At 42.3% G+C, this 27,436-nt stretch overlaps 1 protein-coding gene across 6 annotated transcripts in view; it reads right to left on the bottom strand.

Moving 5' to 3' along the window:
* The window catches only part of ELMO1 (engulfment and cell motility 1), a 585,897-nt gene that overhangs the window by 332,210 nt on the left and 226,251 nt on the right, over positions 1–27,436 (bottom strand). For 5 of the 6 annotated variants that reach the window (XM_086398481.1, XM_086398483.1, XM_086398480.1 and 2 more), the window contains 4 exons: positions 22,434–22,512; positions 15,600–15,650; positions 12,766–12,888; positions 10,985–11,116 (listed from right to left, as the gene is read on the bottom strand). In XM_086398481.1, the coding sequence (XP_086254607.1) occupies positions 10,985–11,116; positions 12,766–12,888; positions 15,600–15,650; positions 22,434–22,512 (385 nt within the window). Of the gene's footprint in view, positions 1–5,482; positions 5,602–10,984; positions 11,117–12,765; positions 12,889–15,599; positions 15,651–22,433; positions 22,513–27,436 lie in introns of those variants that run through there. The other variant, XM_086398486.1, reaches the window with a different exon arrangement.

Consider the following 27,436-nt stretch of genomic DNA (forward strand, 5'->3'; position numbering starts at 1 on the left):
TTTTAAAAATTACCCCACCAAGTACTCTGACTTCTACGAGCTGCTCTTGATAGAAAATATCTTCTGTCTGGAGAGTAACTAACACACATGCCTTTGTGTGGAGCGCCCCCTAGTGACTATAAATCAGCACTGCCGCTGCTGCTAAGTCGCTTCAGTCGTGTCCGACTCTGTGCGACCCCATAGACGGCAGCCCACCAGACTCCCCGGTCCCTGGGATTCTCCAGGCAAGAACACTGGAGTGGGTTGCCATTTCCTTCTCCAATGCATGAAAGTGAAAAGTGAAAGTGAAGTCGCTCAGCCTTTGTGTGGAGCGCCCCCTAGTGACTAGAAATCAGCACTAACAGGAGATAAATGGCCCAGCTTGGGTACAGTGATGCTGAGAAAGCTTGAGGGCACGAGAAGCGGGTGTCAGAGGACGAGATGGTTGGACGGCATCACTGACTCCATAGAAATGAGTCTGAGCAAAATCCAGGAGACAGTGAAGGACAGGGAAGCCTGGAGTGCTATAGTTCACGGGGTCGCAAAGAGCTGGACACGACTTAGCGACTGAACAACAATAGGCGCAATGAGTACTGAACAGGAGGAGAGTGGGGAAAACGGAGCAGGAGAAACCCATCCTCTCACTCACTTTTCAGTAGTCACCTGAGAGATTCTGCCTAGAGTTAAAACTAATTGCATTAAAATACGAGAGGAGAACAAAGCTCAAATATTGTCATGGCAATGAATCACAGTCCATTTGTTTGTAAAAAATTTTCCTTTTCAATATTTCTTTTAAAAATATAAAGCACTTCCAGAGCGCAGTTATTCACACGTCCCTTATAAGGTTGTTGTACTTTTCTCCATCTTCATGGCATCCATGGGTAACAGCTGACTCATGGGGGGCTGATTCTGAGATGAGACTGTCCCCAGTTCTTGCACCTCTGCACTCCTCTCCCTTGCTAGGGAAGGGAGAAGGGAAGTAACCTGTCACGTACGTGAAGTCACCAGCTGATGGAAGTGGCAGCAACAGCACAAGCCCTGATACAGGAGTCAGGCAGTGGTAACAGGCCCATCTGTCAGCTCCTACAGTGACAGAGAGCCTGCGTGGGGGCTGCCCCTGCAAGCCAGACACACCACGCCCACTTGGACCATCCGTTCCCACCCCAGCCAGACAGCAAAGGAAGAAGAAGAAACAAAAAGTCTGCAAGTGTTCTACACGGAACTTCTTGGTGTCCCTGCATCACCAGCAAGTGTGATGATGCGACCCTGCGATGCAGGCGGCCCTACCACCACACCAACCAGAAAAGCCCACCGCGCAGCAGCTCTGCCCAGTGATCTGCTCCCCGCAGTTCAATGACAGAGAAATGAAGCCCAATATCCCATCTTCTGGTTCTGCCAGAGACTTTCAGAAGCGAACTTTTATTCTTCTATGTGCGCACCCACAACTCCAACAATGCTATGGTCTCAGCACTTAAAACCAAACGTGAAGATAGTAGATGCTACACTGTGCATCACTGATCGAAAACATCCAAGACAGACACTGCAGAGCCCATCCTGGCCACGGTGTCCTCTCTTCACCTGTCATGAGGAGTTGCCAGACTCTTACCTGCCAGTCAAGGGAGTGACTGACAGAACTGCCTGCAAATTCTGGCTTAAACTATGAGTATCCTCAAACAATGCCCTTCTTTGGCTTTCCCTTTCACAACCCCCTTGCTATTTGTTGAAGTGAGGAAGAGAAAGGCAGGGATAAAAGGGAAAGAAATGTTCACGAGGTTCAAGTACCCCATACCATCAAGATGGGAGTCTCGGTGATCTCTCTGAACAATTAGTTCCAGAAATGGCTACTTAAAAGGGGCTTTCCAGGTGGCACTCTGGCAAGGAATTAGCCTGCCATGCAGGAGACACAAGAGACACAGGTTTGATTCCTGGGTTGGTAAGATCCCCTGGAGGAGGCATGGTTACCCACGCCAGTATTCTTGCCTGGAGAATCCCATGGATAGAGGATCTGGGGGGCTACAGTCCACAAGGTCACAAATGGCTACTAAAGGAAAAAGTTGAAAAATGAATCCATAATATTCTACTCACCTGAGAAATACGTATCAAGAATGAGCTCAGACTTCCACAATAGCTTTGTACCACATCCCAGCTGGTTCGTTTTTACTCTGCTACACACTCCAAGTTATTGTTGCTCCACGTTTTAATTATGTATATTTTTAACCCCCCAAATACATTATTATTATCATTGTTTCTACAGTCGATATTCATCTGGATTTTCTATTTACAGTGCATTCTTTCTTGAGTTTCCATGTTAAGACAGAAGAAAATGTTCGATGTATAGACTCTTAACACCCCATATAAAATATTTTCACGACAGCATAAGGAAAAATAATTGGAAATGAGCATCAGGAGATGTGGATGCTACATATAAATGCTCACTGGCTATGAACAGCAGGCCAATCTCACTTAACAAGGAGGCCAGGTGGGCATCTTAGAATGGCCCTAGCTTCTGTAGATGGAGAAGGCAATGGCATCCCACTCCAGTACTCTTGCCTGGAAAATCCCATGGGTGGAGGAGCCTGGTAGGCTCCAGTCCATGGGGTCGCTAAGAGTCGGGCATGACTGAGCGAGTTCACTTTCACTTTTCACTTTCACGCATTGGAGAAGGAAATGGCAACCCACTCCAGTATTCTTGCCTGGAGAATCCCAGGGACAGGGGAGCCTGGTGGGCTGCCCTCTATGGGGTCACACAGAGTCAGACATGACTGAGGTGACTTAGCAGCAGCAGCAGCAGCTTCTGTAGGACCTTGATGAAGGCTAAGCAGACCTCCTGAAGAGATCCTAAGGCTTCTTTTCTTGTCCCTACAGCTTCAAACTCTGCAGGCTGATAAGCAAAGCTGTAATATAATTGGGTGTCCCAGTGGCTGATACTCCCGAGTTCGTCGGGGGTGAGGTCTGATTGAGAGTCGTCAACGGCTGTGGGTTTACTCCATCTGCTGGCTGCTTCTGCTCAGGCTTCATTAGTAACTGTATCTCTCGGCTAGTTCGGTAATGCCCGACTCTTTGTGACCCTAAGGACTGGAGCTCACCAGGCTCTGTTGTCCACGGGACTTTCCAGGCAGAAATACTGACTGGAGTGGCCTGCCGTTTCCTCTCGCAGATGCGCAGTGCTCTGTTAGTTTCCTTTCAGATGGAGCAAGACTAGAAATGATTAGGACCGAGGCCTCACTGCATTTTGAATAGGGAAAGGGGATTTCTGAACAGAATGGACCAGAACACAGTGTCCATGAGGCAGAAGATAGAAGATGTGGTTCTGGGCAGTAGGTGCATGTGGTAACTGCCTGTGATTTCATCCAGACTGAACCTAAACATTCAGGGAGTTCAGTTATCCCTTCATCACAGTCTGTAAAAGGTCCCTCCCTCGGGTGGAAGGAGTAGGCTGGGGCTGGGTGGACTGACTAAGACTTGCCAGAGCTTCTGTGAAGAGCAACCCAAGCCTAATTAGTTGTCCCATTTTTTATGACCTAACTTTCATGGGTCACATCTTTAACTATTTGAAATTAGGGTTCTTGATTAGGAATACTATTCCAATTATTAAATCATCCCTATGGGAAAAAGTGATTTTCTTTATTAAAATCTGCTTTAACTTGTGGTTCCAGAAATGCTTGAGAAAGGGGGTTAAGGACAGCAAAAATTAGGTAAATGTTAAAATCTACTTTCCATATAGTCTAGATTCTTGCTAATGCTGTCCTTGTAGTCCAAGGGACTGAATCACATTCTCAGTGACAAAACCTTTAAGAAAGTCCTGTTAGGAGTGATGCTGAAATATAAGCCAGACCCACCCGAGGCTGTATTCTCATCTATGCAGAATGAGTTTGGAATGAAACTTGATTATAGGATGAAAATTCACCTAATTACCGGGATGTAGTATTTGGTACTGGAGAAGGCAATGGCACCCCATTCCAGTACTCAAGGAGCCTGGAAGGCTGCAGTTAGTCCACGGGGTCGATAAGAGTCGAACACGACTGAGCGACTTCACTTTCACTTTTCACTTTCATGCATTGGAGAAGGAAATGGCAACCCACTCCAGTATTCTTGCCTGGATAATCCCAGGGACGGGGGAGCCTGGTGGGCTGCCATCTATGGGGTTGCACAGAGTCGGACACGACTGAAGCGACTTAGCAGCAGCAGCAGCAGTATTTGATACAGCAGCAGTTTCAAGGCAGCCTCTTGAAATAAACGACTCAAGTCACAGTAGGTTATAGTATTCACACCCACCCGGACTGTCCTGAGTGGTGCCGTGACTTGCAGACATTTGTTGACGTCTCACATACCTGTGAGCTCTTGAAGGATGGGCCATCTCTTCCCAACTTAGCATGTACAGGATACGTGGTGAGCACAGAACTGAGCCTAGGACCACCTTAGCTTCTCCTCTCCATGGCTCACCCCCACCTGAAAGCTCTCCAGGGCCTTACAGTACATGGATTCTCTTTGTTTCCTATACCTATGGTCTATGAAATCATCACGGACACTGAGCCATTGTTCCTAAGGGCAGTACAGGTTTAGGTTCCTTTGAGCCCCTGGTCACAAATTTTTGTCAATCGATCAATATATAACCTTGTTTTGTGTGCATTTCTGTTTAAAAACTCACTATGTAGCATATTGTTGATTCATTAACACAACTCACAGCAACAGCAGTGTCACTCATGCCTGAAGTCAGTTTATCTAATACACAGGTTTTCTCCGTAAGGCACGTACATCACAGCCTCTACACTTAGGAAGACTAGACAGCACTTTAGCACAAAGTTTGGGGGCCATTTTTAATGGCAAAATCACCAAGAGAAAGCACAACATTTCGAAAATGTGTCCTTGGCTGGACTGCAAAAGGGATACTCGTTTAAGAGTTGAAACAAGACAGCAGATCCCTTGCTGATCTCGTGAGACTGCCCAGTAACTCAATTTTTTGGCCACTATGTGCTTGTCTGCAAATGACTGTGAAAGCCCACGATGACTGATTTCAAATAAATTGTAGGGAATGGGTGAATATTCAGGTATGGAAGCCATGAAGATTGACTGTCTATTTTAACCCCTCTGAATTTAAAATTCTCTATAATTGGTCTCTTGCTTGTAATGCCAACTCTACTTCTCTGACCCCAGGACAACATGAACACTGGTCATGACAAATTTCTTGCAGTTTCCCAAGCACACATTATTCCCTCATCTTTGTTATTTTGAACCATGCATTTTCTCATTATCTTCCTAGGAGCAACTTACAACGCTCACATTCCCCCAGCATTGTCTCTCACAGTGTCATGGGACACTGGGCAACATTCCAATAATAATATTAATAGTAGCTGTAACACTGTCCAAATTGCTATGTCCGGGTATCATTCTGTATGATTTGTAAGAGTTTACTCATTTAATCCACACAACAAACCCATAGACAGAAACAACTAACATGCCCCATTTAAAGATAAGAAAATTGAGACATGACAATGTCAAGTACCTTGCCGGAATCACTCAGCCTGTGAGTGGCAGACTCAAAGACAGCCCTGGACAAGCATAATCCCAATGTCACACTCTCCTAGTAGCTGTTGATTTCAGCAGCACTTAGACTAAGACGCTGTCTTCTGTGGTATGGGAACAGAGATGGAGATGGAGATGGAGGAAGAGATATATAAATATGCATCTCATTTCATATCCTGCCATCTGTATTTGAGAAAAAATATATTAAAATGACACCAAGCACTGCATATATAATTATGGATAATTATACTTGTGCATAAGTATCTTCTATCACCCAAGAAGGTAAAAAAATCCTTTAAAAATTTGAATGTAAATCTGTATTCATCATTTGTTTTTTCATTTTCTTATATTTTCTGATGCTTTGGAATCTTGGGTCCTTGCTGACATTGGAGGGGCTCCCCTTTGCAGACTGACCTACTTTCTAGAGATAAGAAGGCTGCCTTCCTCCCCCAACAACCTCCTTTCTCAGGTGTTTACACTCGGGGCCACCATCCACCCGCCCTAATGAACACAGGGCCAAGTACCGGACAACGCAGGGTAGTATGCAGGCTTCAGAACTCAGGGAGATTATTCAAACCAGCCAGTTCTGAGTCTGCTTACCCGCTGTGCCTTAGCTTTCCCGTGGAAACCACAACAAAGGCTATTGCCTTAGTTTTCCCCTTGCTCCCTCTGTCTCCTGACCGACCCTAGTGCCCCCTTAAGTTCCTGTGAGGTCACATGCTCCCTCCTCTTGGGATCTATGAATAACAACCTGCCTGTTCAACAACAACCATCTCCAGGGGCAGGGCTGGCCTTATTATACCTGAATACAATAAAACCTACATTTTAAAAGAGTCTTAATTCTGAAATAATATTTTTCCCACTACCTTGTTTCACCATCACGTTAGCCATTTTTTTTTATCTGCTAAGACCATCTGAAAATGTTAAGGTAAATGCTTATCAAAACACTTCATATTAAAAGCACATTATGCTGTTCAGAAACAGTTTCTTTTTAAAAAATGAGCTTATTTTATCCCCAGTCAAGCTCAAGAAGAAGAAAAAGACAATTAAGGAAAAAACCCACTCTTTTCCATTTTCTGACATCTTCCTTAGTCTACGAGGGCTCAAAAAAAGAACTACAGATATCTCCTTTTAGACTGGACAAAGGTAAAATCCACAAATAGAGAAGCTATCAATTTGACATCAAGACAGTCATGTTCTGAAGGGTCTGTGGCTAGGAACTCAACTCAACTCTTCTCAGAGTATGCAAAGCATTCGTCACAGTTCTTGGTCATTATAGTCAGGTATTTCCTGTGTTTTCAAAATAAAATCATTCTAAAAATGTGAATCTGCCTTCTGTCAGGTTGAGAAGCACACGTGCTCCTCCTTAGAAGTTCCAATAAGATTAGTATTAACCCAGACATCCTTGACTCCCTCTTCTTACCAGGGAATCTATAAGCATGTCCATTTTGCAACTCAGAAACCATTCACTAAAAGATCTTAGAAGAATAAGCAGCTTTGTGTTAAGAGCAAGTGCTTTTCTGTGTTATGACTAACCATATAAGCCATTTAGCCACTTTACATTGGGACTTTAGAATGATTTCACCAGAAAAATCTGCTCTGTTGGGATGCTGCACTGAGAAGAAATGTGAGGCCCATCTGCCTTCTCAAAAGTGTCGTGCTTTATTATCCGGTAACAAACTGTTCTTCTTGCCTTGTTGGAGCAACGGCCCCTCCACTTCGGAAAACTGAAAAAGCTGCCTATGATTTCCTTGATATGTGCTCTCCGAAAAGTAAGGGAGGGAAGTGCCGTTTGCTGGGTGCCTCCACCATGCAGGTGCAAGGCCAGTTGCTAAAAGATGGTCTTGAGCAGGGCCCTCCAGCAGCTGCGAAATAGAAGAGCATCTGCCCAGTTTCATCCTGAAGAAACTGACATCCAAATAGGTTAAGTAACTGCCCCGTGCTTGCATGATAAGTCACTTCAGTTGTGTCCAACTCTTTGCGACCCTATGGACTGTAGCCCATCAGGCTCCTCTATCCATGGGATTTTTCCCGGCAAGAATACTGGAGTGGGTTGCCATGCCCTTCTCCAGGGAATGTTCCCAACCCAGGGATTGAAACCGTGCCTCCTGTGTCTCCTGCTTTACAGGTGGATTCTTTACCACTGAGCCACCAGGGAAGCCCAAATAACTGCCCCACTGGCCAGTTATTAATAAATGGCTCATTATCAGTAAGTGGCTTTTTAAGTGGGAAGGATGGAATTAAAATCTAGACTCACTCAACTCCAAAAATTTGTCACTTAACATTTCCTGGGCAATGCGTACTCAGGAGATGTAAAAAAGAGGAATAACAATCTTATATGACTTGAACTTTTCTTCAAAAAGATCCAAAAGGTTACCCAAATCTCAGATTGTGGAGGAGGTCGGTAAGGAGTTTACAGACAAGATTACTCCTCCTTTGGAAGCACAGAGAGAATCCTTTACCAGGATAGTTTCCAGCATCCAGAGCTTTCCGGGCCAGACACTTGAGGTCCTCAACCAGCTTTCTGCGTTTTGCACAATGGCCTCTAGGTGGCACCACCAGCCTGTCTTTCCATTAGTGAGGCCTGTGTATTTCTGCTGACAGGTAGTCAAAAGAGAAAATTTCTGCTTGTGAAAGTGGTTGCATCATTTCTAGCATTAGAAATCATGACTGGTCTTTTCAGTTTCTCCATTACCTGATGCAATATTGTGGCCTGGAAGAAGTTTCAAAGGAAGGACTAAAATTGAAAGCTCAAAGAAAAGTACCAGGGAAATATGAAGGAAATCAACACTCCATTTTGGTTATTCTCTGTTCAAGATTTTTGCTTTTTTTTAAATGACTTTTCAAATCCTTGGAGTGGAGGCCACATAAGTGCTGAAGGCCTTAAAACCACATAAAATTAACTTTTACTTTAAAAATGCAACATTCTTCATAAAGTACTCACAAAGCAAAAAACACTCAGCAGACGTTGAAAGCTAAGACAGAGACAGACCCCAGAAGCCAACTGCGGAAGGAATTATCAATCGTGTTATGACAGATGGAGTTTCATCGAGAAAAATCACTCAGAGTTTGGCTTGTGGGATACCCTGGAGATTTCACACAGGACTAAAGTATGGAAATAAAAAAGGAGGTGTCTCATACCTCCCACCCTCATTAAGTCTAATCCTCCCTAGAGACCTGCAGTAACACAAAAAGCTGGGATAATCCAGGTCCTACCGAGTGGTCTTTCCTCAACTTCCCTCTCTCCTCCATCCCTCAGACACATGCCCAGGACAACAGATAACACTGTGTGTTCTGGGACCCAACTGCCCCCGACAAAACCCACTAGGACCTGGGTCAGAGACACACTGTGTCCAGGGATCAGTGTGTGTAAAGAGTTCACTTTGCATTTTCCACATTGTTCAAATGCACTAGAAATCCAGGTAGTTAAAAGGAGGAAATCCAGGTAGTCAAAAGGAGGAACATGAATGGCAGTAACTCAAGTGTATGCTATCCACAGGCTGTCCTCCAGGACAGAATATCAAGATTGAGGGGAAGCAGTTCGAAGTGTACACACCTTGGTCTGTGCCCTGGCCATTCTGATATGACCTAAGGGTAAGAGATTGGATGATTTTGCACAACTTCCCAGGTGATTTGCATATGACTCCTGGCTCAACATGGGGCTTCCCTGGTGGTTCAAAAGGTAAAGAATCTGCCTGCAATGCAGGACACCTGGGTTCACTTCCTGGGTCGAGAAGATCCCCTGGAGAAGGAAATGCAACTCACTCAAGTATTTTTGCCTGGAGAATTCCATGGACACAGGAGCTTGGCAGGTTCCAGTCCATGGGGTCCCAAAGAATCAGACACGACTGGGCGACTAACTTTCACTTTCATTTTCCTCACTGAACACATTAAAGTAAAACCTGGAAGGAACTGTCGGGGAGGTAGAGTGTGAGCTTTCGACGGCTAACTCCCTAGCAAATGGAGTCTGCCAACACACGGGTGAGGGCAGGGCTGGGGCCACCTCGGAGCCTTGAGCATCGACACACACCAAGCACAGGGACGCTCACCTCTCCATTAGTCTTGGAGCTTTTTGCTAAAATTTAGACAAACAGATTCAGCTAAAAGATCAAATGGAATGTCAAAGTCAAAATTTGGGATATGACAACATAAAAATGAAGCTCTGTAAAGCAAGCTGCAAAGTTGAATACAATGCTTCAGAAGTGTTCTTCTTAGAAAAAACATGTTAAGACTACCAGTAAATAAGGAATAACATCAAATTATTTTTTTTCTAGTTTTACAAATATTATTGGAGAGGTTTATAAAAAAGTTACTCTGATGCACCAATGGTTAAAGTGGAAATTACCCAGTGTTTATGGAAAGCAATTTGATGATGTCGAAAGCTTTAAAAATATATATCATAGAAATGCCAGTTCCATGGATTTATCCTAATGACATGATCAAGGATGTACATCAATACTGAGAGGCACAGATGTTAATTGCAGACTTATCTGTAATTTTAAAACACTGAAATACTCAGTAAAAGAGCTTGGCTAAATAAACTGTAGTACACTCATATAATAACAACTCTTTAGTAATGAAAACAATGCATATAACTGACGTGGAAACATTTTCAAAGAATTCCCACAAAAGATAAGGTTTTCCAAATAACAATAAAGCATAAATACCAATGTGTACAAATGAATATTAATATTAGTGTGTGTGTATGTATATTCAAGGAAAGAGTATTTGCAGTTATAAAATAATGCCTGATCATTTCTAATTACTGAAGACAAAAGTCTGATATATGTTGGTTATGAAGGAGGTAGAAAGAAACCCAAATTTACACCTGCAGAATTTGAGGTTAATAAGCCAAAGGTCATATAGAAATGTGATAATGATGAAAGCAAAACTGGACCGGAAGCAGAAACAAAAACAACAGATTATATTCAGGACAAGGCTGTGTTCTGATGTGCAAACCAAGTAAAAAGAAAATCTAGGTGGTGACTAATTAGCATCCACAGCAAGACAAAACTTTCAGGACAATATAAACTGCAGGTCACACCACGATCAAATTTCAGGAGACTCTCAATCTGATTTTGATATGGAATCGACATATGTGAATAACCCAGTCACCAGCCCCAAATAAGATTTCTCCCACAGTTGCCATCACCCATTTAATTTAAATAGAATCTTCAGCCTCCTGTGAAGTAGATCTAACGAAGTCTAGATGCTTTCCGGGCTAACTACTCTTGGTTACACTTAATCAGAACTGAATAAACAAACTCAGTATTAGTCACACTTGTACAAGTTATTCCATTCCGCTGCAGCCAGAAGAGATTTTCATGTGATCCTGTTTAAACCAGCTAAACATCTGGAAAATGTGGAAACTATTCTGTAAGGCACAGGAGGACCACACGCTCAGAGGAGACATCGCTTATGTGGCTGAGGTCAGGCCCCCGGGTGCTGGAAGGAGAGAGCTTACTGGAGATGGCTTACTTACTATGAAGCCAAGTTTTTTATAATCCCGGGTGTACATGGACTTGCGCTTCTCCATGCTGCCACTGCTGTTATTTGGTTCAGACTCTGCATCAAAAGCAATTCTTCGAAGTTCAAATATGATGTCCCGCTGAGCCTGAAGGGGTTAGGAAGGAAAAAACGGGAGGGAGAGAGAGCTGCCTTCATTCTGTGATGTTTCATCCACTCCCTCATTCCCCAGGGTCTAAATGAATCACTGGGTACAGGCAAAAGGGAAACAGATAAAGGGCAACCAGTGTTCTAAGTTACAGCTCTGTGAACTCTTTTCCCCCTCCTGCCACTCTCCCTGCTGGTCAGCCTTGGCTTTATTCCACAATTATCCTCATGGCCAAGCCCCTTGGACCTCTGGTATCAACTGCCCTGTGACATTCTCAATGAGGGCCCCAAATATGAGGGAAGGCTTCTGATTGGAAAAAGCCAAGTTAGAGGATCTTGAAGTCCTGTACTGTCAGAAATAAAGTGAGAGGTACATAAGGTTTAAGAACAATAGGTAAGTGACAAGGGACCCCTAACTCCACTGAGAAGTGACTTCATAGAGACAAATATGAAAAATGGTTAAAACGGTAAAGGTTCTGTGGTGCATGTTTAACCACAATAAGAAAAAGGCATGTATCTTTTACATAAAAAGGAGGAGGTTTCCAAGAAGGGAGGGCTGTTCCACCTCTGGACGCACTGCCTTTCGAACTAGAAGTCATAAGGCAGTCTCATCTTTCTGTGATGATTGCACTTGGCCTTGCCAGAAGTGTGGGGCACATTAGACGGCCGCTGGAAGCCTCTGGATCATTCTTAATCGCGTGGCCTCACGCCACGAACGAAGTGCTGCGGCGGTTACACACTTCGCATGTGCATCCACATCTGCCAGAGATCAGACCCTCACGTGCCAATAACGAGTGTTTTCCTTTCCAAAGCTGCAGCGCTGTTTAAGCTGCAAATATGCTACAGCAGCGCTCCCAGCTGTTTCCTCTCACTCTGTCTTCACACAGTAAAGTTCCCCCAGAGCCTTTTGGATCAAGACTTAACCTCTCAAGCACAACAGCCAGAGACCTAGAGAGATCTGTAGCAGAGAGCCAACCGACAGAAATGGAAGCCCAGAAATCAGATGTAACCTGGGACCTCCACCCACGGCTCTGACCACTGGAGAATGGAAATACTCTCTCAGCCTGTAGAAGCCATATCACACAGAGCTACCAAGTGGCTCTGTGTCCTGGGGACTTGAATCCCAAGCTATCACCAATGAAGGCACTAGCCAAGAGTCAGTGTTTGTAGTCATGCGACGTCAGGCTTTCTTATCCAATAAGGAAAGAGTATGCATGTGTTCGATACATAACAAAATATTTCATTTATTTTATTCTATGATCCTATGCATGTTTAGTCACGTAGTTATGTCCAACTATTTGCGACCGTTTGGACTGTAGCCTGCCTGGCTCCTCTGTCCATGGAATTTTCCAGGCAAGAATACTGGAGTGGGTTGCCATTTCCTACTCCAGGAGATCTTCCTGACCCAGGGATTGAACCCCTGTCTCCTGTGTCTCCTGGATTGCAAGAGGAGTTTTTATCCACTGACCTGTCAGAGAAGCCCTCTCTGATTCTAGATTCACCAAAATTTTAAATCCATTTCCCTAAGTTCTGAGATGATAATAATATTACCATCATCAAAAGCCTCCTGGTTTCTAAGAAGCTCAAGAAAAGACTTTTAAGGATGTTCTTTCCCTCATATGCTTTGACTGTTGTCTAATGAGCACTCACCTGGTCCTGTGGGTCCATCTTGGTCATCATCCTATCTTCCAAAAGGTTAAAGGTCAGCACCTGCAGCACATACAGCTGGTGTGCCATTTCATTGTTGATGGCCCGCTGAGCTCGGATGACATGCTAGGGAGATGGTTCATGAGTGAAACATTTTTAAACAAAGGAATAACGTAACAGCAAATAACCTAATTTACCCACCCCACCCCTATCATGATGCCAAGTAGAACCTCAGAAGACCTCATTTGGAAGCACGGGGCATGGAGGTGGGTGGAACCACTTTCAGGAGAAAGATGAGTGCACAGGTGACCCTGGTGTAAATTTTCCTTTACATTTCAGGACCCAATAAGCTTCCTGATCTTTAGGCCAGAACTGGGGAAAGACCTACTGTGTTCAGGGAAGAGTGGAGGTGCAGCAGGAAATGGAAATGCGGTGGCTATTACAGCCATATAAGAGAAGGTATGCCTAAAATGAGAGCGTCTTGAGGAGAGCTGTGGATTTCTACAACAGAAGCACTCCTTGCCTGCTTGCCTTGCCAGAAAAATAAATGGTATACATGTACTGTAAGCAGTTCTGCCATCCTCTTACCCTACAGCTGTCTCCGAGAAGTGATCCCACATCTAAACAGGGAAAGCTTTAGAAGCATCACACAAAGGCAAAGTAGCTATCAGATCTGTCATTAATTCACTGTGGACATTATACAGTGACCACTACCCCAACAAGGCAGTGAGTGAATTTTTTTTTTTGGAAAATGACCCTTCCCCTTAGAAACAGAACTAAAATGGAATAAATATAAAAAGAGTGGCAGCAGACTATAATACGTGGGCCTTTGTCCCCTCAAGGGCTGGGTTTGAAATGGAATTCAAGACTTGGACCTAATATGCATCTGCTTTGGCAGAAACCACAGAAACAGTGGTTTATCATGCCTTAAACAGTTTATCATGCCTTAAACATGCCAGTCAACCAGAGATTTTCCCGGTGGTTCAGTGGCTAAGACTCTGTGCTCCCAGTGCAGGAGGCCCAGGTTCGATCCCTAGTCAGGGAATTAGATCCTGCATGCTTCACCTAAGACCTAGTACAGGCAAATAAATAAATAAATACTTTGTAAAATGCCAACCAACCAGTCAAAGAGGTGAAACACCCACTCGAATGAGTTATTTTGAATTGCTAGGCCCAACCATGTCTTGCTGTCTCAAGGAATTTTCTCTGGGTGCCCTGAACCTGGACTCCACAGCCTGGCTCTGAGCACCATGATGAAACAGCCAATTAAAGGAGAGGTGGGGTGAAGAACAAGACAAAGAAGGAAGTCGCTGAACCAAAATTAGGTGCGTTGGAGGGTGGGAAGCCAAGCAATGGGATGGGGAGAAATCAAACCTCATATCTTCCAATCTTCCCAAGAGAATGTTAATTCTTGGTATATGTTTAATGTCCAAAGTGTATGGGCACTAAAGCATGTGGCTATTTATTTTATTAGCAACTCAACAGTATCTACACTCCACGTTCTTGCCAGAGAATACCAACCAATCTTAAACTTCCAGTCATCAAGGTCTCATTTAAAACAGTCACGCTGAAGTAAACTGATCTTTGAGACATGGTAGCTACAGTCATTTCACCCACTCCATCTCTGGGCATTCTAACTTCAACTGCCACACCAAGGCGATATCAACAACAGGCTAAGACTTTAATTCCAGGTTTCTGCTCTTTCATCACCCTCCACCCCCTACACAAATACCTTCATTTCTCTATGATTAATATTGTTGCTTCCACTTTTATTGAGAGTGAGTATAAAAAATAACCGTATTTTGAATCCCTCTACAATTTCTACAAAACCATTCTTGGACAAAGAACATATTAGAATGTTCTGACAATACCCGTTTCAGATTCCAGTTCCAGGGGGTGGGAATATGTCATCCTCCAAAGACCTGGGGTACCCCTTTTATCAAGTAATGAAAAGTACACTCATATGGTTTCTCTTTATCCTTAATAGCCAGGAAGTTTAACATCATACTTGATGACAAATTGTAGTCATTATTATTGGCTTTGGATTCTAGAATATTTATTTTATTTGCCCTCATAAGGTTTTTAATTTTTAATGGCCTCATGGTATTGGAATGTGTGTGTATGTGTATGTGTGTATGTAACTGTATGCTTGCAGAACTCCTTTTTGGAATTATACACGCATAAATCTTTATTCTTTTTTTTTTTTTTTGGTAAGCAGAAGAATCAATCACACATGTTTCTTTCAGCCTTTAGTTAAAAGTCAAGTAGCAGATAAGGCCTCAGGAAATCTCGCTATCTGATTTACTTCTAAACATTCACAACATAACATGTAGAGCCTCTTCTTGACTGAGGTTTCAGGTATTTTTTGCATTACAGTGAATGAGTGGGTTTCATGCCTGACCTTCCTGCCTTTCTGTAGCAAAGTGGCCCAGGAAAATGATGGTCAAAATTTCAGGACTTCTCTCAGAGTCTGATATGTTTCTCTCTAGTTTCCTCATTAAAAACGGTATTAGCTCATATTGGTGGATTTGTTAAAGTCAGGGAGTCCCTAACTTCCTTACATACAAAGCTAAAGCTCTGGTGAGTTATAATAAACCTGCCACAAGGCGTTTCTCTCTTCCAGGGACCCCCGCCCTCCAATCACAAGGCCATCTCTGGGGGAAAGCTTTATTTATTCCATTTCCAAAAGTACACTTTTACTTCCTTTCTACTTCCCACTGCTTGGCCACAGAAGCAAGTCACAGAACAAACCACAAAACCAAGCCAAAAGAGGAGATCAATAAATCTTACCAGACCCTTCCTCCCCAGCAAGGTGCTCACAGCACACAGGTACTCACCGTTAAGATGATGGAACGCAATTGCTTCTGAGCCAAAATATTCGCCATCTCCTGTGGAAGAAAACACGCAGATAGAAAAGCATCAGTTTGAAAGAAACATTTCCACGTGGCCCCAAATGACTTTATGCTGGGGTGTGCTTCAAAACTGGATATCAGCAGTATTTCTTACCAAAGAAAGGGCTCAAATGGACAGTACTACTCAACTGACTTTGTGAATGTTGTTTAGATAATACAGCAATGTCCAAAAACAAAGGAAAGAAATGTGGCACCTGTGACTTCTTTCTTTTTTTCTTTTTTTTTGAATTTCTTCCTTCCAGGGAAAGGTGAGTACTAAATCAAAATCAAACACTCCAAATGAGAGCAGTGGCTCTCCACTGAAATGGCTCATCAGCTTTTATTAGAATATATATGTGCAGAGAGTTGTTACTACAAGGCAACTTATGCCTGCGCCTAGGAGATTTCAATACTAGACAGCCATCACTTTAAAGATCTAAGACTTCTAAAAGCCATTTCATCTGAATCTGTGCAAAACCAAACATTGAGTAGTATATACCCCAAGGCTTAATAGTCTATCCAAATGAATTGAGTGAAGTTTTAGCAAAGGACAGACATCTGGGCAGATGCTATGCTCTAGGTCCACACCCAGTCTCCCTGGGCCTCAGTTCTGCAGATTGTGCACTGGCCTACCTGAGTGGCATAGAGGTTTTGCAGGTGATTTTATTAAATGACATGATTTACAGATGCTCTTTCTAAACATTGTCAAATAGATACTAAGGGAAAATTAAACAGTTGGACGCAATTGGGGTACAAACATCCAAAAGGAAAAATACTGCTCATATTCAGGAAGTCACTGGAATGTTTATTGGCAAAGGGGGTAATTTGAGGGTCACCACTCTTACTGAGTAGAGAAGAAACTAAGTTGTAATTTAAAAACACAACCGTGAATTTGATCAAGGTCAAAACAAACTTGTAGAAAGCAAGGCGAACTCAGAACACGGGGAGGAAGTACAAGGGGGTGCACAGGCAGGGCTGGACAGGAGCAGAATGAGGGCGCAGGGCCTGCTGAGTGCTGACGAAGGGAACGTGGGGACTTACAGTCAGAGGACACTCAAGGATGTCAACACTGCTGTCTACACCAACCTAACGGCCATCGCCACCACAGAAAGGAAAGCAGGTAGGAGAGAGAGGGATGGAAATTAGGAGCACTCTGTTAGACATCACAGCTTAATGTTAAAGTCCCTGCTCATCCACAGCATTAAAGAGACACGCGTACAAATACTCTACGGTGATCTAAAAAGCCTAGAGACGGCATCAGTCAAAATCCAATGCTGAATCCTCTTCCAACCTCTTAAAAACAAGAAGGCAAGGACAAGGACACCTTCAGAAATAAGTTAAATGGTGATCCAGAAGGAACTGCCCTTCGACGGGGTGAAGAAAGCATGCCTTCTTCATGATCAAAACAGAAAAAGTCCATCTTCTGTTTTTTTCCTTGGACCAGATGAATAACAAAGGCTCAACATTCCTTTCATTCCTTTTCTTTTATAAAAATAAACGTATTGCGTTATTGGCACACACACACAAATCCTCTGTGCCTATGTTAGCCTGACATAGATGTGCTTAGTCAATCAGTCGTGTTTGGCTCTTTGTGATCCCATGGACTATAGCCCTCCAGGCTCCTCTGTCCATGGGATTCTCCAGGCAAGAATACTGGAGTGGGTTGCCGTTTCCTCCTCCAGGGGATCTTCCCAATCCAGAGATCAAACCCATGTCTCCTGTGTCTAGTGCATTGCAGGGGCATTCTTTACTGCTGAGCCATCGGGAAGTCCATATTAGTCTATCAACTTACAAAGTTTTAAAATAAGTTAGAAGGAATGATATACTTCCAACATCTACTAGAGCAGTTATTATAATGATCTGTTTATGATATTTATCTTCTGCAGAAGAGTATGGTCCTCTCAAGGGCACACAGACTGTCCTTTTCATTTTTGTATTCCCAGCCCACAGCACAATGACTGACACAGAGTAGGCAATGAATGTTTGATAAAACAGTCCGATACCCTCTTAAAGGAACTGGAGCGTGATCAGAGAGAAAACGGAAAAATCCTTGTCCATATCATGGATTTTTTTTTTGTCCAATATTAAAGAATGATTTGAGAGAACTTGAGAATCTATGGAGAATATTTTATATCATTCAGTTCAGTTCAGTTCAGTCGCTCAGTCATGTCCTACTCTTTGCGACCCCATGAATCGCAGCGCGCCAGGCCTCCCTGTCCCTCACCAACTCCCGGATATAAAAGTATATGATTGTGGTTTAGTCACTAAGTTGTGTCTGGCTCTTGCGACCCCATGGACTGTAGCCTGCCAGGCTCCTCTGTTCATGGAATTGTCCAGGCAAGAATACTGGAGTGGGTTGCCACTTCCTTCTCCAGGATAAAAATATATAGATAAATATAAATATGGATATGGATACAGGCATACCTCAGAGATATTGCAAGTTCAGTTACAGACTGCTACAATACAGCAAATACCTTGATTAATATTAGCTCATACTAATATTTTGGCTTCCAAGTGCATACAAAAGTTATGTTTACACTAGACTGTAGTCTATTATGTATGCAATACATTATGTCTAAGAAAACAAAGTACATAAAACATTTTTTTACCCTCCTAAAGGAACTAGTGCTTGATCAGAGAGAAAATGGAAAAATCCTCATCCACATCATGGATTTTTTGTTCAATATTAAGGAATGGTTTGAGTGAACCATTAAGAATACTTTATTGCTGGTGGTTGCAATGGTAAGAATCTGCCTGCAATGCGGGGGACCTAGGCTCGATCCCTGGGTAGGGAAGATCCCCTGGAAGAGGACAAGGCAACTCACTCTACTCTGTTTGCCTGGAGAATTCCCATGAACAGAAGAGTCTGGAGGGCTACAGTCCATGGGGTCTCAAAGAGTCGGACATGACCGAGCGACTAAGCACAGGACAGATTGCTAAAAAATCGTAACATCATCTAAGTCTTCATTGACTCATAATCTTTTTTGCTGATGGAGAGCTTGAAAATTTGCAAGAATTACCAAAGACACCATGTGAATAAATGCTGTTGGATAATGGTGCCAGTAAACTTGGTTGATGCAGGGTTGTCACAAACATTCAATATATATATATGTATATATATATATATATATATTAGTATCTGTGAAGCACAATAAAGCAAAATGCAGTAAAACGAGGTCTGCCTGTATAGATATATTGACATGGAAAGATGTCCACAAAATCATGTTTAGTTTTAAAAGCATTTTTAAAAATAAACAGTGCATGCAGTATGATCACATCTAGTGAAAAATGATGTCTGAGGGGAAGTCTTTGCACAAAAAAAGTAGGAAGTAGGACCACGACAGTCCCACAGGGGTAAGTAGTGGCAGTGTTTCCCTCTCTGGGGATGCAATTATAGGTGTTTTTATTTCTATTTTTTTATTTTAACTTCTTTTGTTTTTATGATATTATACATGTTTTAATGCCATTCTCCCAAATCATCCCCCCCCCCCACAGAGTCCAAAAGACTGTTCTATACATCTGTGTTTTTAAAACTTCTTCCGGAATCTGTATTTTCTGATTTTTCTACCAAATCTTTAAGCTAAAGGGTTTGTTTGTTTAAAATAATGCTTATCAAAACATAAGTGTTTGTAGAGAAATTTGGAAGTGATCTGACAAACTTCTTCATCATGGAAATAATAAAATGAATAATGGCAACTAGTTGTAAAAAAAAAGGATCCATTTGCCCCCCTAACAACAATCCCCTCTCCGATAAAACAGTACCCTTTCTCTTCATTTGGGCAGGAAAAGGGAGCTTCTCCAATATCCGAGAGGCAGGCATGACCCAAGCCCTCACCTCCCAGGGCGGCTGACAGGGCACCATTACGCAGGGGGCAGTTATACCCCTGCCCAAGCTCAGCGCTCCCTCAGGCAGGTCAACTCCATGAATGCAAAACAAAAATGTAGCTCAGGTTTGCCTGCCAAGTAAAAATATTTGACTTTGGCGGTATCTTTCTTCAGTAAAAGTAGAAATAACATATTGGTATTCAAAATCCTTCCAAATTCATTAACATTAAAAAAAAAAACAACACCCAAATAATGGAGTCCTACCAATGTGTCTGACCCCGAGTTGGAAAGAGATGTTGAAATAAATAAAAATTTTTGACCGAAGTAGAATTTATCCAATGTCTAAAAGCTTAAAAAAAACAAAAAGGGACATTCCTGTAAATCCAATAAATAAGTGTTAAGGTTACATTTTAATCTAACTGGAGTAAGAAAATGGGCTTGATGTCTCTCAAGTATCAAGAAGTTGTTTACCAGACAAATACAAGGTCATTCTGCAGGAGATGCTTCCTTGACCAGCACTCAATGGGATGCTTTGCAGATAAGAGCAAGAGTAAGGCTGGGATTCTAACATGGACTCTTAATCAGCTCAGCAACCAGTCAAGTTCCTTACCTCTTTGACTCTCAATTTCCTCATTTATAAAATAGAAATAATAAGATTTTCTATAGATATGAGGATTAAATGAAATGACATAAAACATATTTGCAAGGCAGACTCTCAAATATTATCAGTGACAGGCTTTGGCAAGTTTTCTTACTTGCCAAAAATTTCAGAACTTTCAATTTTTCAAAACATAAATCAATCAATAACAAATACATAATATACAGTAAGATATTACCAATTAGCTTGAGCTTTTGCTTTATCGGACTTTACTGATATTCAAAAAATAATGACAAATAAGCTTTCCTTCATTATGAACTTGAAGTAATTTTTAGAGCCAACTCTCTTTTAACTCACTAGAAAGTATTTTATAAATTAAAAATCAAAATACTCCTTTTCTTGACAAATAGTCACTGATTCATCCTAAATTCAACATAGTCTATAAAGTCCAAGTTAATTTTCTATTGACAAGTATTGTCATTTTTATCTCAAAGACTAAAATCTGAATTTTCTCCTGGTTGATAAACACTCTTTCTTAGTTGAATTGTTTACTTAAATGATTTAATGTTATTAGACTACCTTTTGTGATTTAGTATTAATATAGTAATATATGTACAAACCGTGCTACGTCGGTTTCATATAGCCTAATTTTTCAAAAATAAAAAAGATTTGATTAGCAGAATTCAAGCCTAATATTAACGGCATTTCTAGTATAATGGTACCCCATTATATTTTCATTGTTATCATTGCCCTGGAGTCAGCATAGATTGGCATCTAATTCCCTACTTCTTCACGGTCATTCAATTACAGTTAATCAGATTAATAGTAATTTTAGTGTAACAGAAAGATGCAAGGGGTATGCATCTTACTCATGCAGAGGTCTGAGTGAAACTGTAGCACTTGGGGTGAGTGTGAGCTTTCCTTTCCTCTAATCTAGCCACAGAGGGAAAGACAGTTTCAAGAGTCTAGGTCAGTTTAGTCAAAGTCTTAGTTTTGGCCTGGCTCTTGACCCCACTCTACAAGCAGCTATCATTGGTCTGGCTAGGCATCCCTGGTCTGGCTAGCAGAAGAATCAAGCTTCTCTGTGATGCCCATGTCAGGCTTGTGAACATATGCAGGCAACTTACTGGCCTGATGGGAATTATCATGCTCCCAGTATTTAGATATAAATATAAAAGGAGCAGCCCTGCCCATGATCCCACTTAAGATCTGCAAAGCTGCCCTGAAATATCCAGACTGGAAAATAGGCTTGGAGACGGCAGGCACCCCCTGGCTCCAGCCAATACCAAACCAAAAGCACAGGAAACTAGAAAGCCACTCTGCTTCTTGTACAAATGTGACTCCTAGGAATGAGCAAACAAACCTAAATGGAAAACAAACCAGAAACCCTCATATTTAGCCACTGAGGTTTAAAATCCCTGGCAATGAAAAAAATAAAGTAAAAAAAAAAAAGTAAAATTCTTGCCACAGTGTTCAGTAGCATGCTAACCTCCTAAATTCTTCTAAAACGATTTATTAGTAACTGTCATAAGCTCCCCAGTATACTTTCTAAATGCTGAAAGATCTCATATTTCCATCTAGTTTCTAAAGGGAGTCAATTGTGACCTAGGTAACAAGTATGTTATGTTGCTGGAAAAAAAAAAGAAAGGATTCTGAGATGTGAGCCAAATTCTAAGACATGCAAAAGCACCACTTCTTCCACAGCCACTTTATAATGGTCCTTTCCCTCGCTGAAGAAGAACCAAAGATTGACAAAGGACAGTATTGAAGGGTACGTTCCAAGCAGGTACATTTAAGGGGTTCCCTCCTTCTGATGACACAGAGGAGAGGAAATGAATGCTCACTCCTCCTGGGCACATCCGCACACGGACAGCAGAAATACCACTAAGCAAAGAGCCTCTTACAGATGAAAGGTTCTCTCAACTGCGGCAGCAATTTACACATTCCCTTTCCCATCTTCCCACCCAGCAAAGTGTGACAGTTCTCAGAGTCTAGCTTTCCTCATCAGGAAAATGGGGACAATCCCTCCCTGGCCCCAGTGAGTATCCAGTGAAATGACAGAAGGCCACAGGGGCTTCTAACTCTGCATCCACCACAAAAGCAGTTTCCTCTTTCTTTCAGCTCTTTGTTTGGGGCTTCCATACTGGGTTTCACATGATGAAAGGGCTTTACCTCTGAAACACTTCATCTCCAACTAGCTCCCACTGGATCTGTGAATGATCCCAGTCTGGCCAGGCAAACTGCTGCGAAGCAGAGAACCCCAGAGGAGTTGCTGGGATTGGAAGGGGAAGGCTCTCCCTGCACCAAAGCTTGTCAGCCCTGGGCACAGGCTTTAAGGCAGAAGAAATGCAACTTACCTGCCTCCTCTCATCAGGGGCCTTCAGGAAAAGTGCATTAATCACTGCAATGGTATAGGTCTGGATTTCTTGATCTGTCCTGTAAAGACACAGAACAACATCAAAGTCAGAAAAGACCAGGGAAGGCGCCAAGATGGCGGAGGAGTAGGATGGGGAAAACACTTTCTCCCCCACAAATTCATCAAAAGAACATTTAAACGTCGAGTAAATTCCACAAAACAACTTCTGAATGCCGGCAGAGGACATCAGGCACCCAGAAAAGCAACCCAACTCCTCGAAAGGAGGTAGGAAAAAATATTAAAGACAATAAAAGAGACAAAAGAGGGAGGGACGGAGTTCCGTCCCGGGAAGGGAGTCTTAAAAAGAGAGAAGTTTCCAAACACCAGGAAACTTTCTCACTGCCGAATCCGTGCCGAGCTTTGGAAGCACAGAGGACAACATAACAGGGAGAAAAAATAAATAAACAATTAAAACTCGCAGATTGCGAGCCCTACGGTAACTCCTCCAGCGGAGAAGCAGCGCAGACGCCTGCATCCGCCATTAGCAAGCGGGGGTTGGGCAGGGAGGCGCAGCGCGGGCTGCATCGCTGAGAGTAAGAATCTGGCCTGAATACCTTGAGCACTATCTGAGCGAAATAATTTGGGCTAGCAAACCAGACTGTGGGATATCTACCATGCGAAAAGCCAGCCCTAACCTAAGACACCGCCAGCCCGCGCACGGAACAAAGGACTAAACAGAGGTAGCCGGCTGCAAACCTTCCCCCTCCGGTGACAGGCAGCCAGAGCCGGAAGTGGGCAATCGCAGCCCCAGAGAGACATTATCTATAAAACTGGCTTCTTTGCTAACTAAAACTTATTGGGGGTCTGGACGGTTAACATCTGCCTGAGAAGGTGCGCCGGTTTTACACCCAGATAACCAAGTGGCAGGGAGGCGATAAGTCGCAGCATTGGCGCTCGCCAAACACCTCATCACCTGAGCTGCTCGGACCTGGGAAGAGCACAAAACGCAGCCCCAACTGAGTCTGCGCCTCTGAGGACTACCTGAGTGCCTGAACCTGAGCGGCTTGGACCTGGGAGGTGCATGCAACCCAGGGCCAGCCTCGGATTGTTCCCGGCGGAACAACCTAGAGCCTGAGCAGTGTGGGCAGGGAGGCTACACGCGCCGTGAGCGGGGGCAGACCCAGTGTGGCTGAGGCACTGCGAGCGCACGCCAGTGTCATTTGTTTGCAGCATCCCTCCCTCCCTCCCCATAGCGCGACTGAACAAAGAGAAGAAATACAGCTCCACCCACCAGAACACCGACACAAGCTTCCCTAACCAGGAAACCTTGACAAGCCACCTCTACATACCCACACACAGCGAGGAAACGCCACAATAAAGAGAACTCCACAAACTGCCAGAATACAGAAAGGACTCCCAAACTCAGCAATTTAAACAAGATGAAGAGACAGAGGAATACCCAGCAGATAAAGGAACAGGATAAATGCCCACCAAACCAAACAAAAGAGGAAGAGATAGGGAATCTACCTGATAAAGAATTCCAAATAATGATAGTGAAATTGATCCAAAATCTTGAAATTAAAATGGAATCACAGATAAATAGCCTGGAGACAAGGATTGAGAAGATGCAAGAAAGGTTTAACAAGGACCTAGAAGAAATAAAAAAGAGTCAATATATAATGAATAATGCAATAAATGAAATTAAAAACACTCTGGAGCCAACAAATAGTAGAATAACAGAGGCAGAAGATAGGATTAGTGAATTAGAAGATAGAATGGTAGAAATAAATGAATCAGAGAGGATAAAAGAAAAACGAATTAAAAGAAATGAGGACAATCTCAGAGACCTCCAGGACAATATTAAACGCTACAACATTCGAATCATAGGGGTTCCAGAAGAAGAAGACAAAAAGAAAGACCATGAGAAAATACTTGAGGAGATAATAGTTGAAAACTTCCCTAAAATGGGGAAGGAAATAATCACCCAAGTCCAAGAAACCCAGAGAGTCCCAAACAGGATAAACCCAAGGAGAAACACCCCAAGACACATATTAATCAAATTAACAAAGATCAAACACAAAGAACAAATATTAAAAGCAGCAAGGGAAAAACAACAAATAACACACAAGGGGATTCCCATAAGGATAACAGCTGATCTTTCAATAGAAACTCTTCAAGCCAGGAGGGAATGGCAAGACATACTTAAAATGATGAAAGAAAATAACCTACAGCCCAGATTATTGTACCCAGCAAGGATTTCATTCAAGTATGAAGGAGAAATCAAAAGCTTTTCAGACAAGCAAAAGCTGAGAGAATTTTGCACCACCAAACCAGCTCTCCAACAAATACTAAAGGATATTCTCTAGACAGGAAACACAAAAATGGTGTATAAACTCGAATCCAGAACAATAAAGTAAATGGCAACGGGATCATACTTATTAGTAATTACCTTAAACGTAAATGGGTTGAATGCCCCAACCAAAAGACAAAGACTGGCTGAATGGATACAAAAACAAGACCCCTACATATGTTGTCTACAAGAGACCCACCTCAAAACAGGGGACACATACAGACTGAAAGTGAAGGGCTGGAAAAAGATTTTCCATGCAAATTGGGACCAAAAGAAAGCAGGAGTCACAATACTCGTATCAGATAAATTAGACTTTAAAACAAAGGCTGTGAAAAGAGACAAAGAAGGTCACTACATAATGATCAAAGGATCAATCCAAGTAGAAGATATAACAATTATAAATATATATCCACCCAACATGGGAGCACCGCAGTATGTAAGACAAATCCTAACAAGTATGAAAGGAGAAATTAACAATAACACAATAATAGTGGGAGACTTTAATACCCCACTCACACTTATGGATAGATCAACTAAACAGAAAATTAACAAGGAAAAAAAAAAAACAACATGTATCTATAAAGCTCACTAAAGCAAAGCACAGTAAAATGAGGTACGGCAATAAAAAAAAAAAAAAAATCACCACTGAAATCCCATATTGAGCAGGTGATATGCAGGGCAATTTCACATACTTTGTCTTATTTAATCCTAATGGTAGCCCTGTGATAGACATAAAAAAAAAAAATGAAAATAAGAGAGGAGAAACTCTATGGGTACCATTTCCCGAACTTGTACTTTCAGCTTGAGGACCCAGTGTGGGAGGAATAGGGCATGGAATTGTTGCAAAGAACCCTTAAATCCTTAGACATGTTGTGCATTTTCTGAGAATGGAAATAAGCATGGTTTTCCACTTCTAGACATACTATTGGATTTATTGTTGATGCAACCAATAAAGTGTGAGCTCATCTAAAAAAAAAAAATCCCTTATTAGATATATGATTTATAATATTTGTGCCTAAAATATGTAGATACCATCCATGGTCAATCCTAAAATAGTCTGCTTTTCTTAGCTTCATAATGTCAACAATTTAGGATAAGCAGTACATTAGGTTCTAATATAAAGCTAGTCACAAAATGTTTCTGTGGTTACGGTCAAACAATAACCATAGTTGTGGTTTGAGCAAACTGAAGTAATCTTTTTTGGACAATAATGATTTGCTGAATGGATGAATGAAATGAATGAAGCAAGACAATCAAAGATCATTCAACTTAAATTATTTAACGGTATGTAAGGAATTAGGTTTCCAAGACATAGTGACTTATATTACTCATACTACATTCATGCTGAGCAAATATCACCTGGATTCATGTTGCTATAAAAAAAAGAAAAAAAAAAAAAAAGAAAAAAAAAAAAAAGAAAAGAAAAGACCACCCCTCAGTGAGACCATGATAAGGGTCATGATTATTGCCCCAAAAAAGGTGAGAGAGAAAGGCAGGACCCAGAGAATGCAGTCAGCACTGTGTATTTCAACCATGAAAAGCTGGAAACACATGAGGAGACAATTACTATTGCTAGCCGGACAAAACACACTCACCCAGAGATATAGGTGGCCAGCTGGCTCTCTTCCTCTCTCCTCTATTAGAGTTAAAAATATGGACCAGTGTGTTTGTGTGTGTGTAATTCTCTGTCTGATGCATGAAGTACATCTGGGAACAGTCCTGGGTGTCCCCACATTCTTGGGCTTATTATAGAGGAAACTGCTTTGTCTCCATGGCAATATTACATATTCTAAAAATCTATTTTCAACTAGAAACTTCAAAGAACAAGAAGGATAGGTTTTTATGTTTACAAATTTGCTTTTCACAGGAATGAAATCAGAAATTCCAAATGAAGCCAAGATCTACAGTTAGGTGCATGGTAAATAGTAAATATTAAGCACAGCACAGCATAAATAGTAAATAAGAAGGACCCAAGGCATAAACAAAGAGCAGAGGCCAGAGAGCTACATTTAGAGATAACTGAGGAAGAGGCAGAGCTTATCACACACAGCCTCAGGAAGGATGAAATTCTAAGCCCAGTGCCCCACTGGCTGGCTGTGTGGCCTTGGACAAGTTCACGGGGTGTCCCTACACAGCTTCCTCATCTGGAACGCTGGGTAAAAACACACTCATTTCAAGGAGCTGCTTTTAGGATAAAATGAGGTAATGCACATAAAACCTTTAGTACAGCGCTTGGCAAATAAGAAACTCTCCTCTTGGCAAAGTGCACTGTAAGTGCACAATGATGCCCTTGAGATTCAGAGGAAAGACACAGACTTTTAAGTTGATACAGGTCGCATTCAGGGACACGTGAAATTGGTACCATTTCCAGCATGAGTTCACACAAAATCATCATTTTAGAGCATGGGCTAATTTTCCCTGAGGCCACAGTCTATAGCTTGTGTGACTTACAATTTTACACTCTAGTCAACCATCTCCTACCCCCAAACGAAGGAAACATCTAATGCATTTTGGTAGTTTAATATAAAGTTTAATTTAAACACATAGTCAACATTTTTGGTATACTGAGAACTACTGAATACTCCCTTGAATCCCCATTCTACACCCGCAACCCAAACAGGCCAATCAGGTTTCCTCTTGAAAATCTGCCAGTG

Source organism: Bos grunniens, chromosome 4 (assembly GCF_055505025.1).
Source record: "Bos grunniens cultivar Pamir isolate PY7600 chromosome 4, Bosgru_T2T1.0, whole genome shotgun sequence".
NCBI classification, from domain to species: Eukaryota; Metazoa; Chordata; class Mammalia; order Artiodactyla; family Bovidae; genus Bos; species Bos grunniens.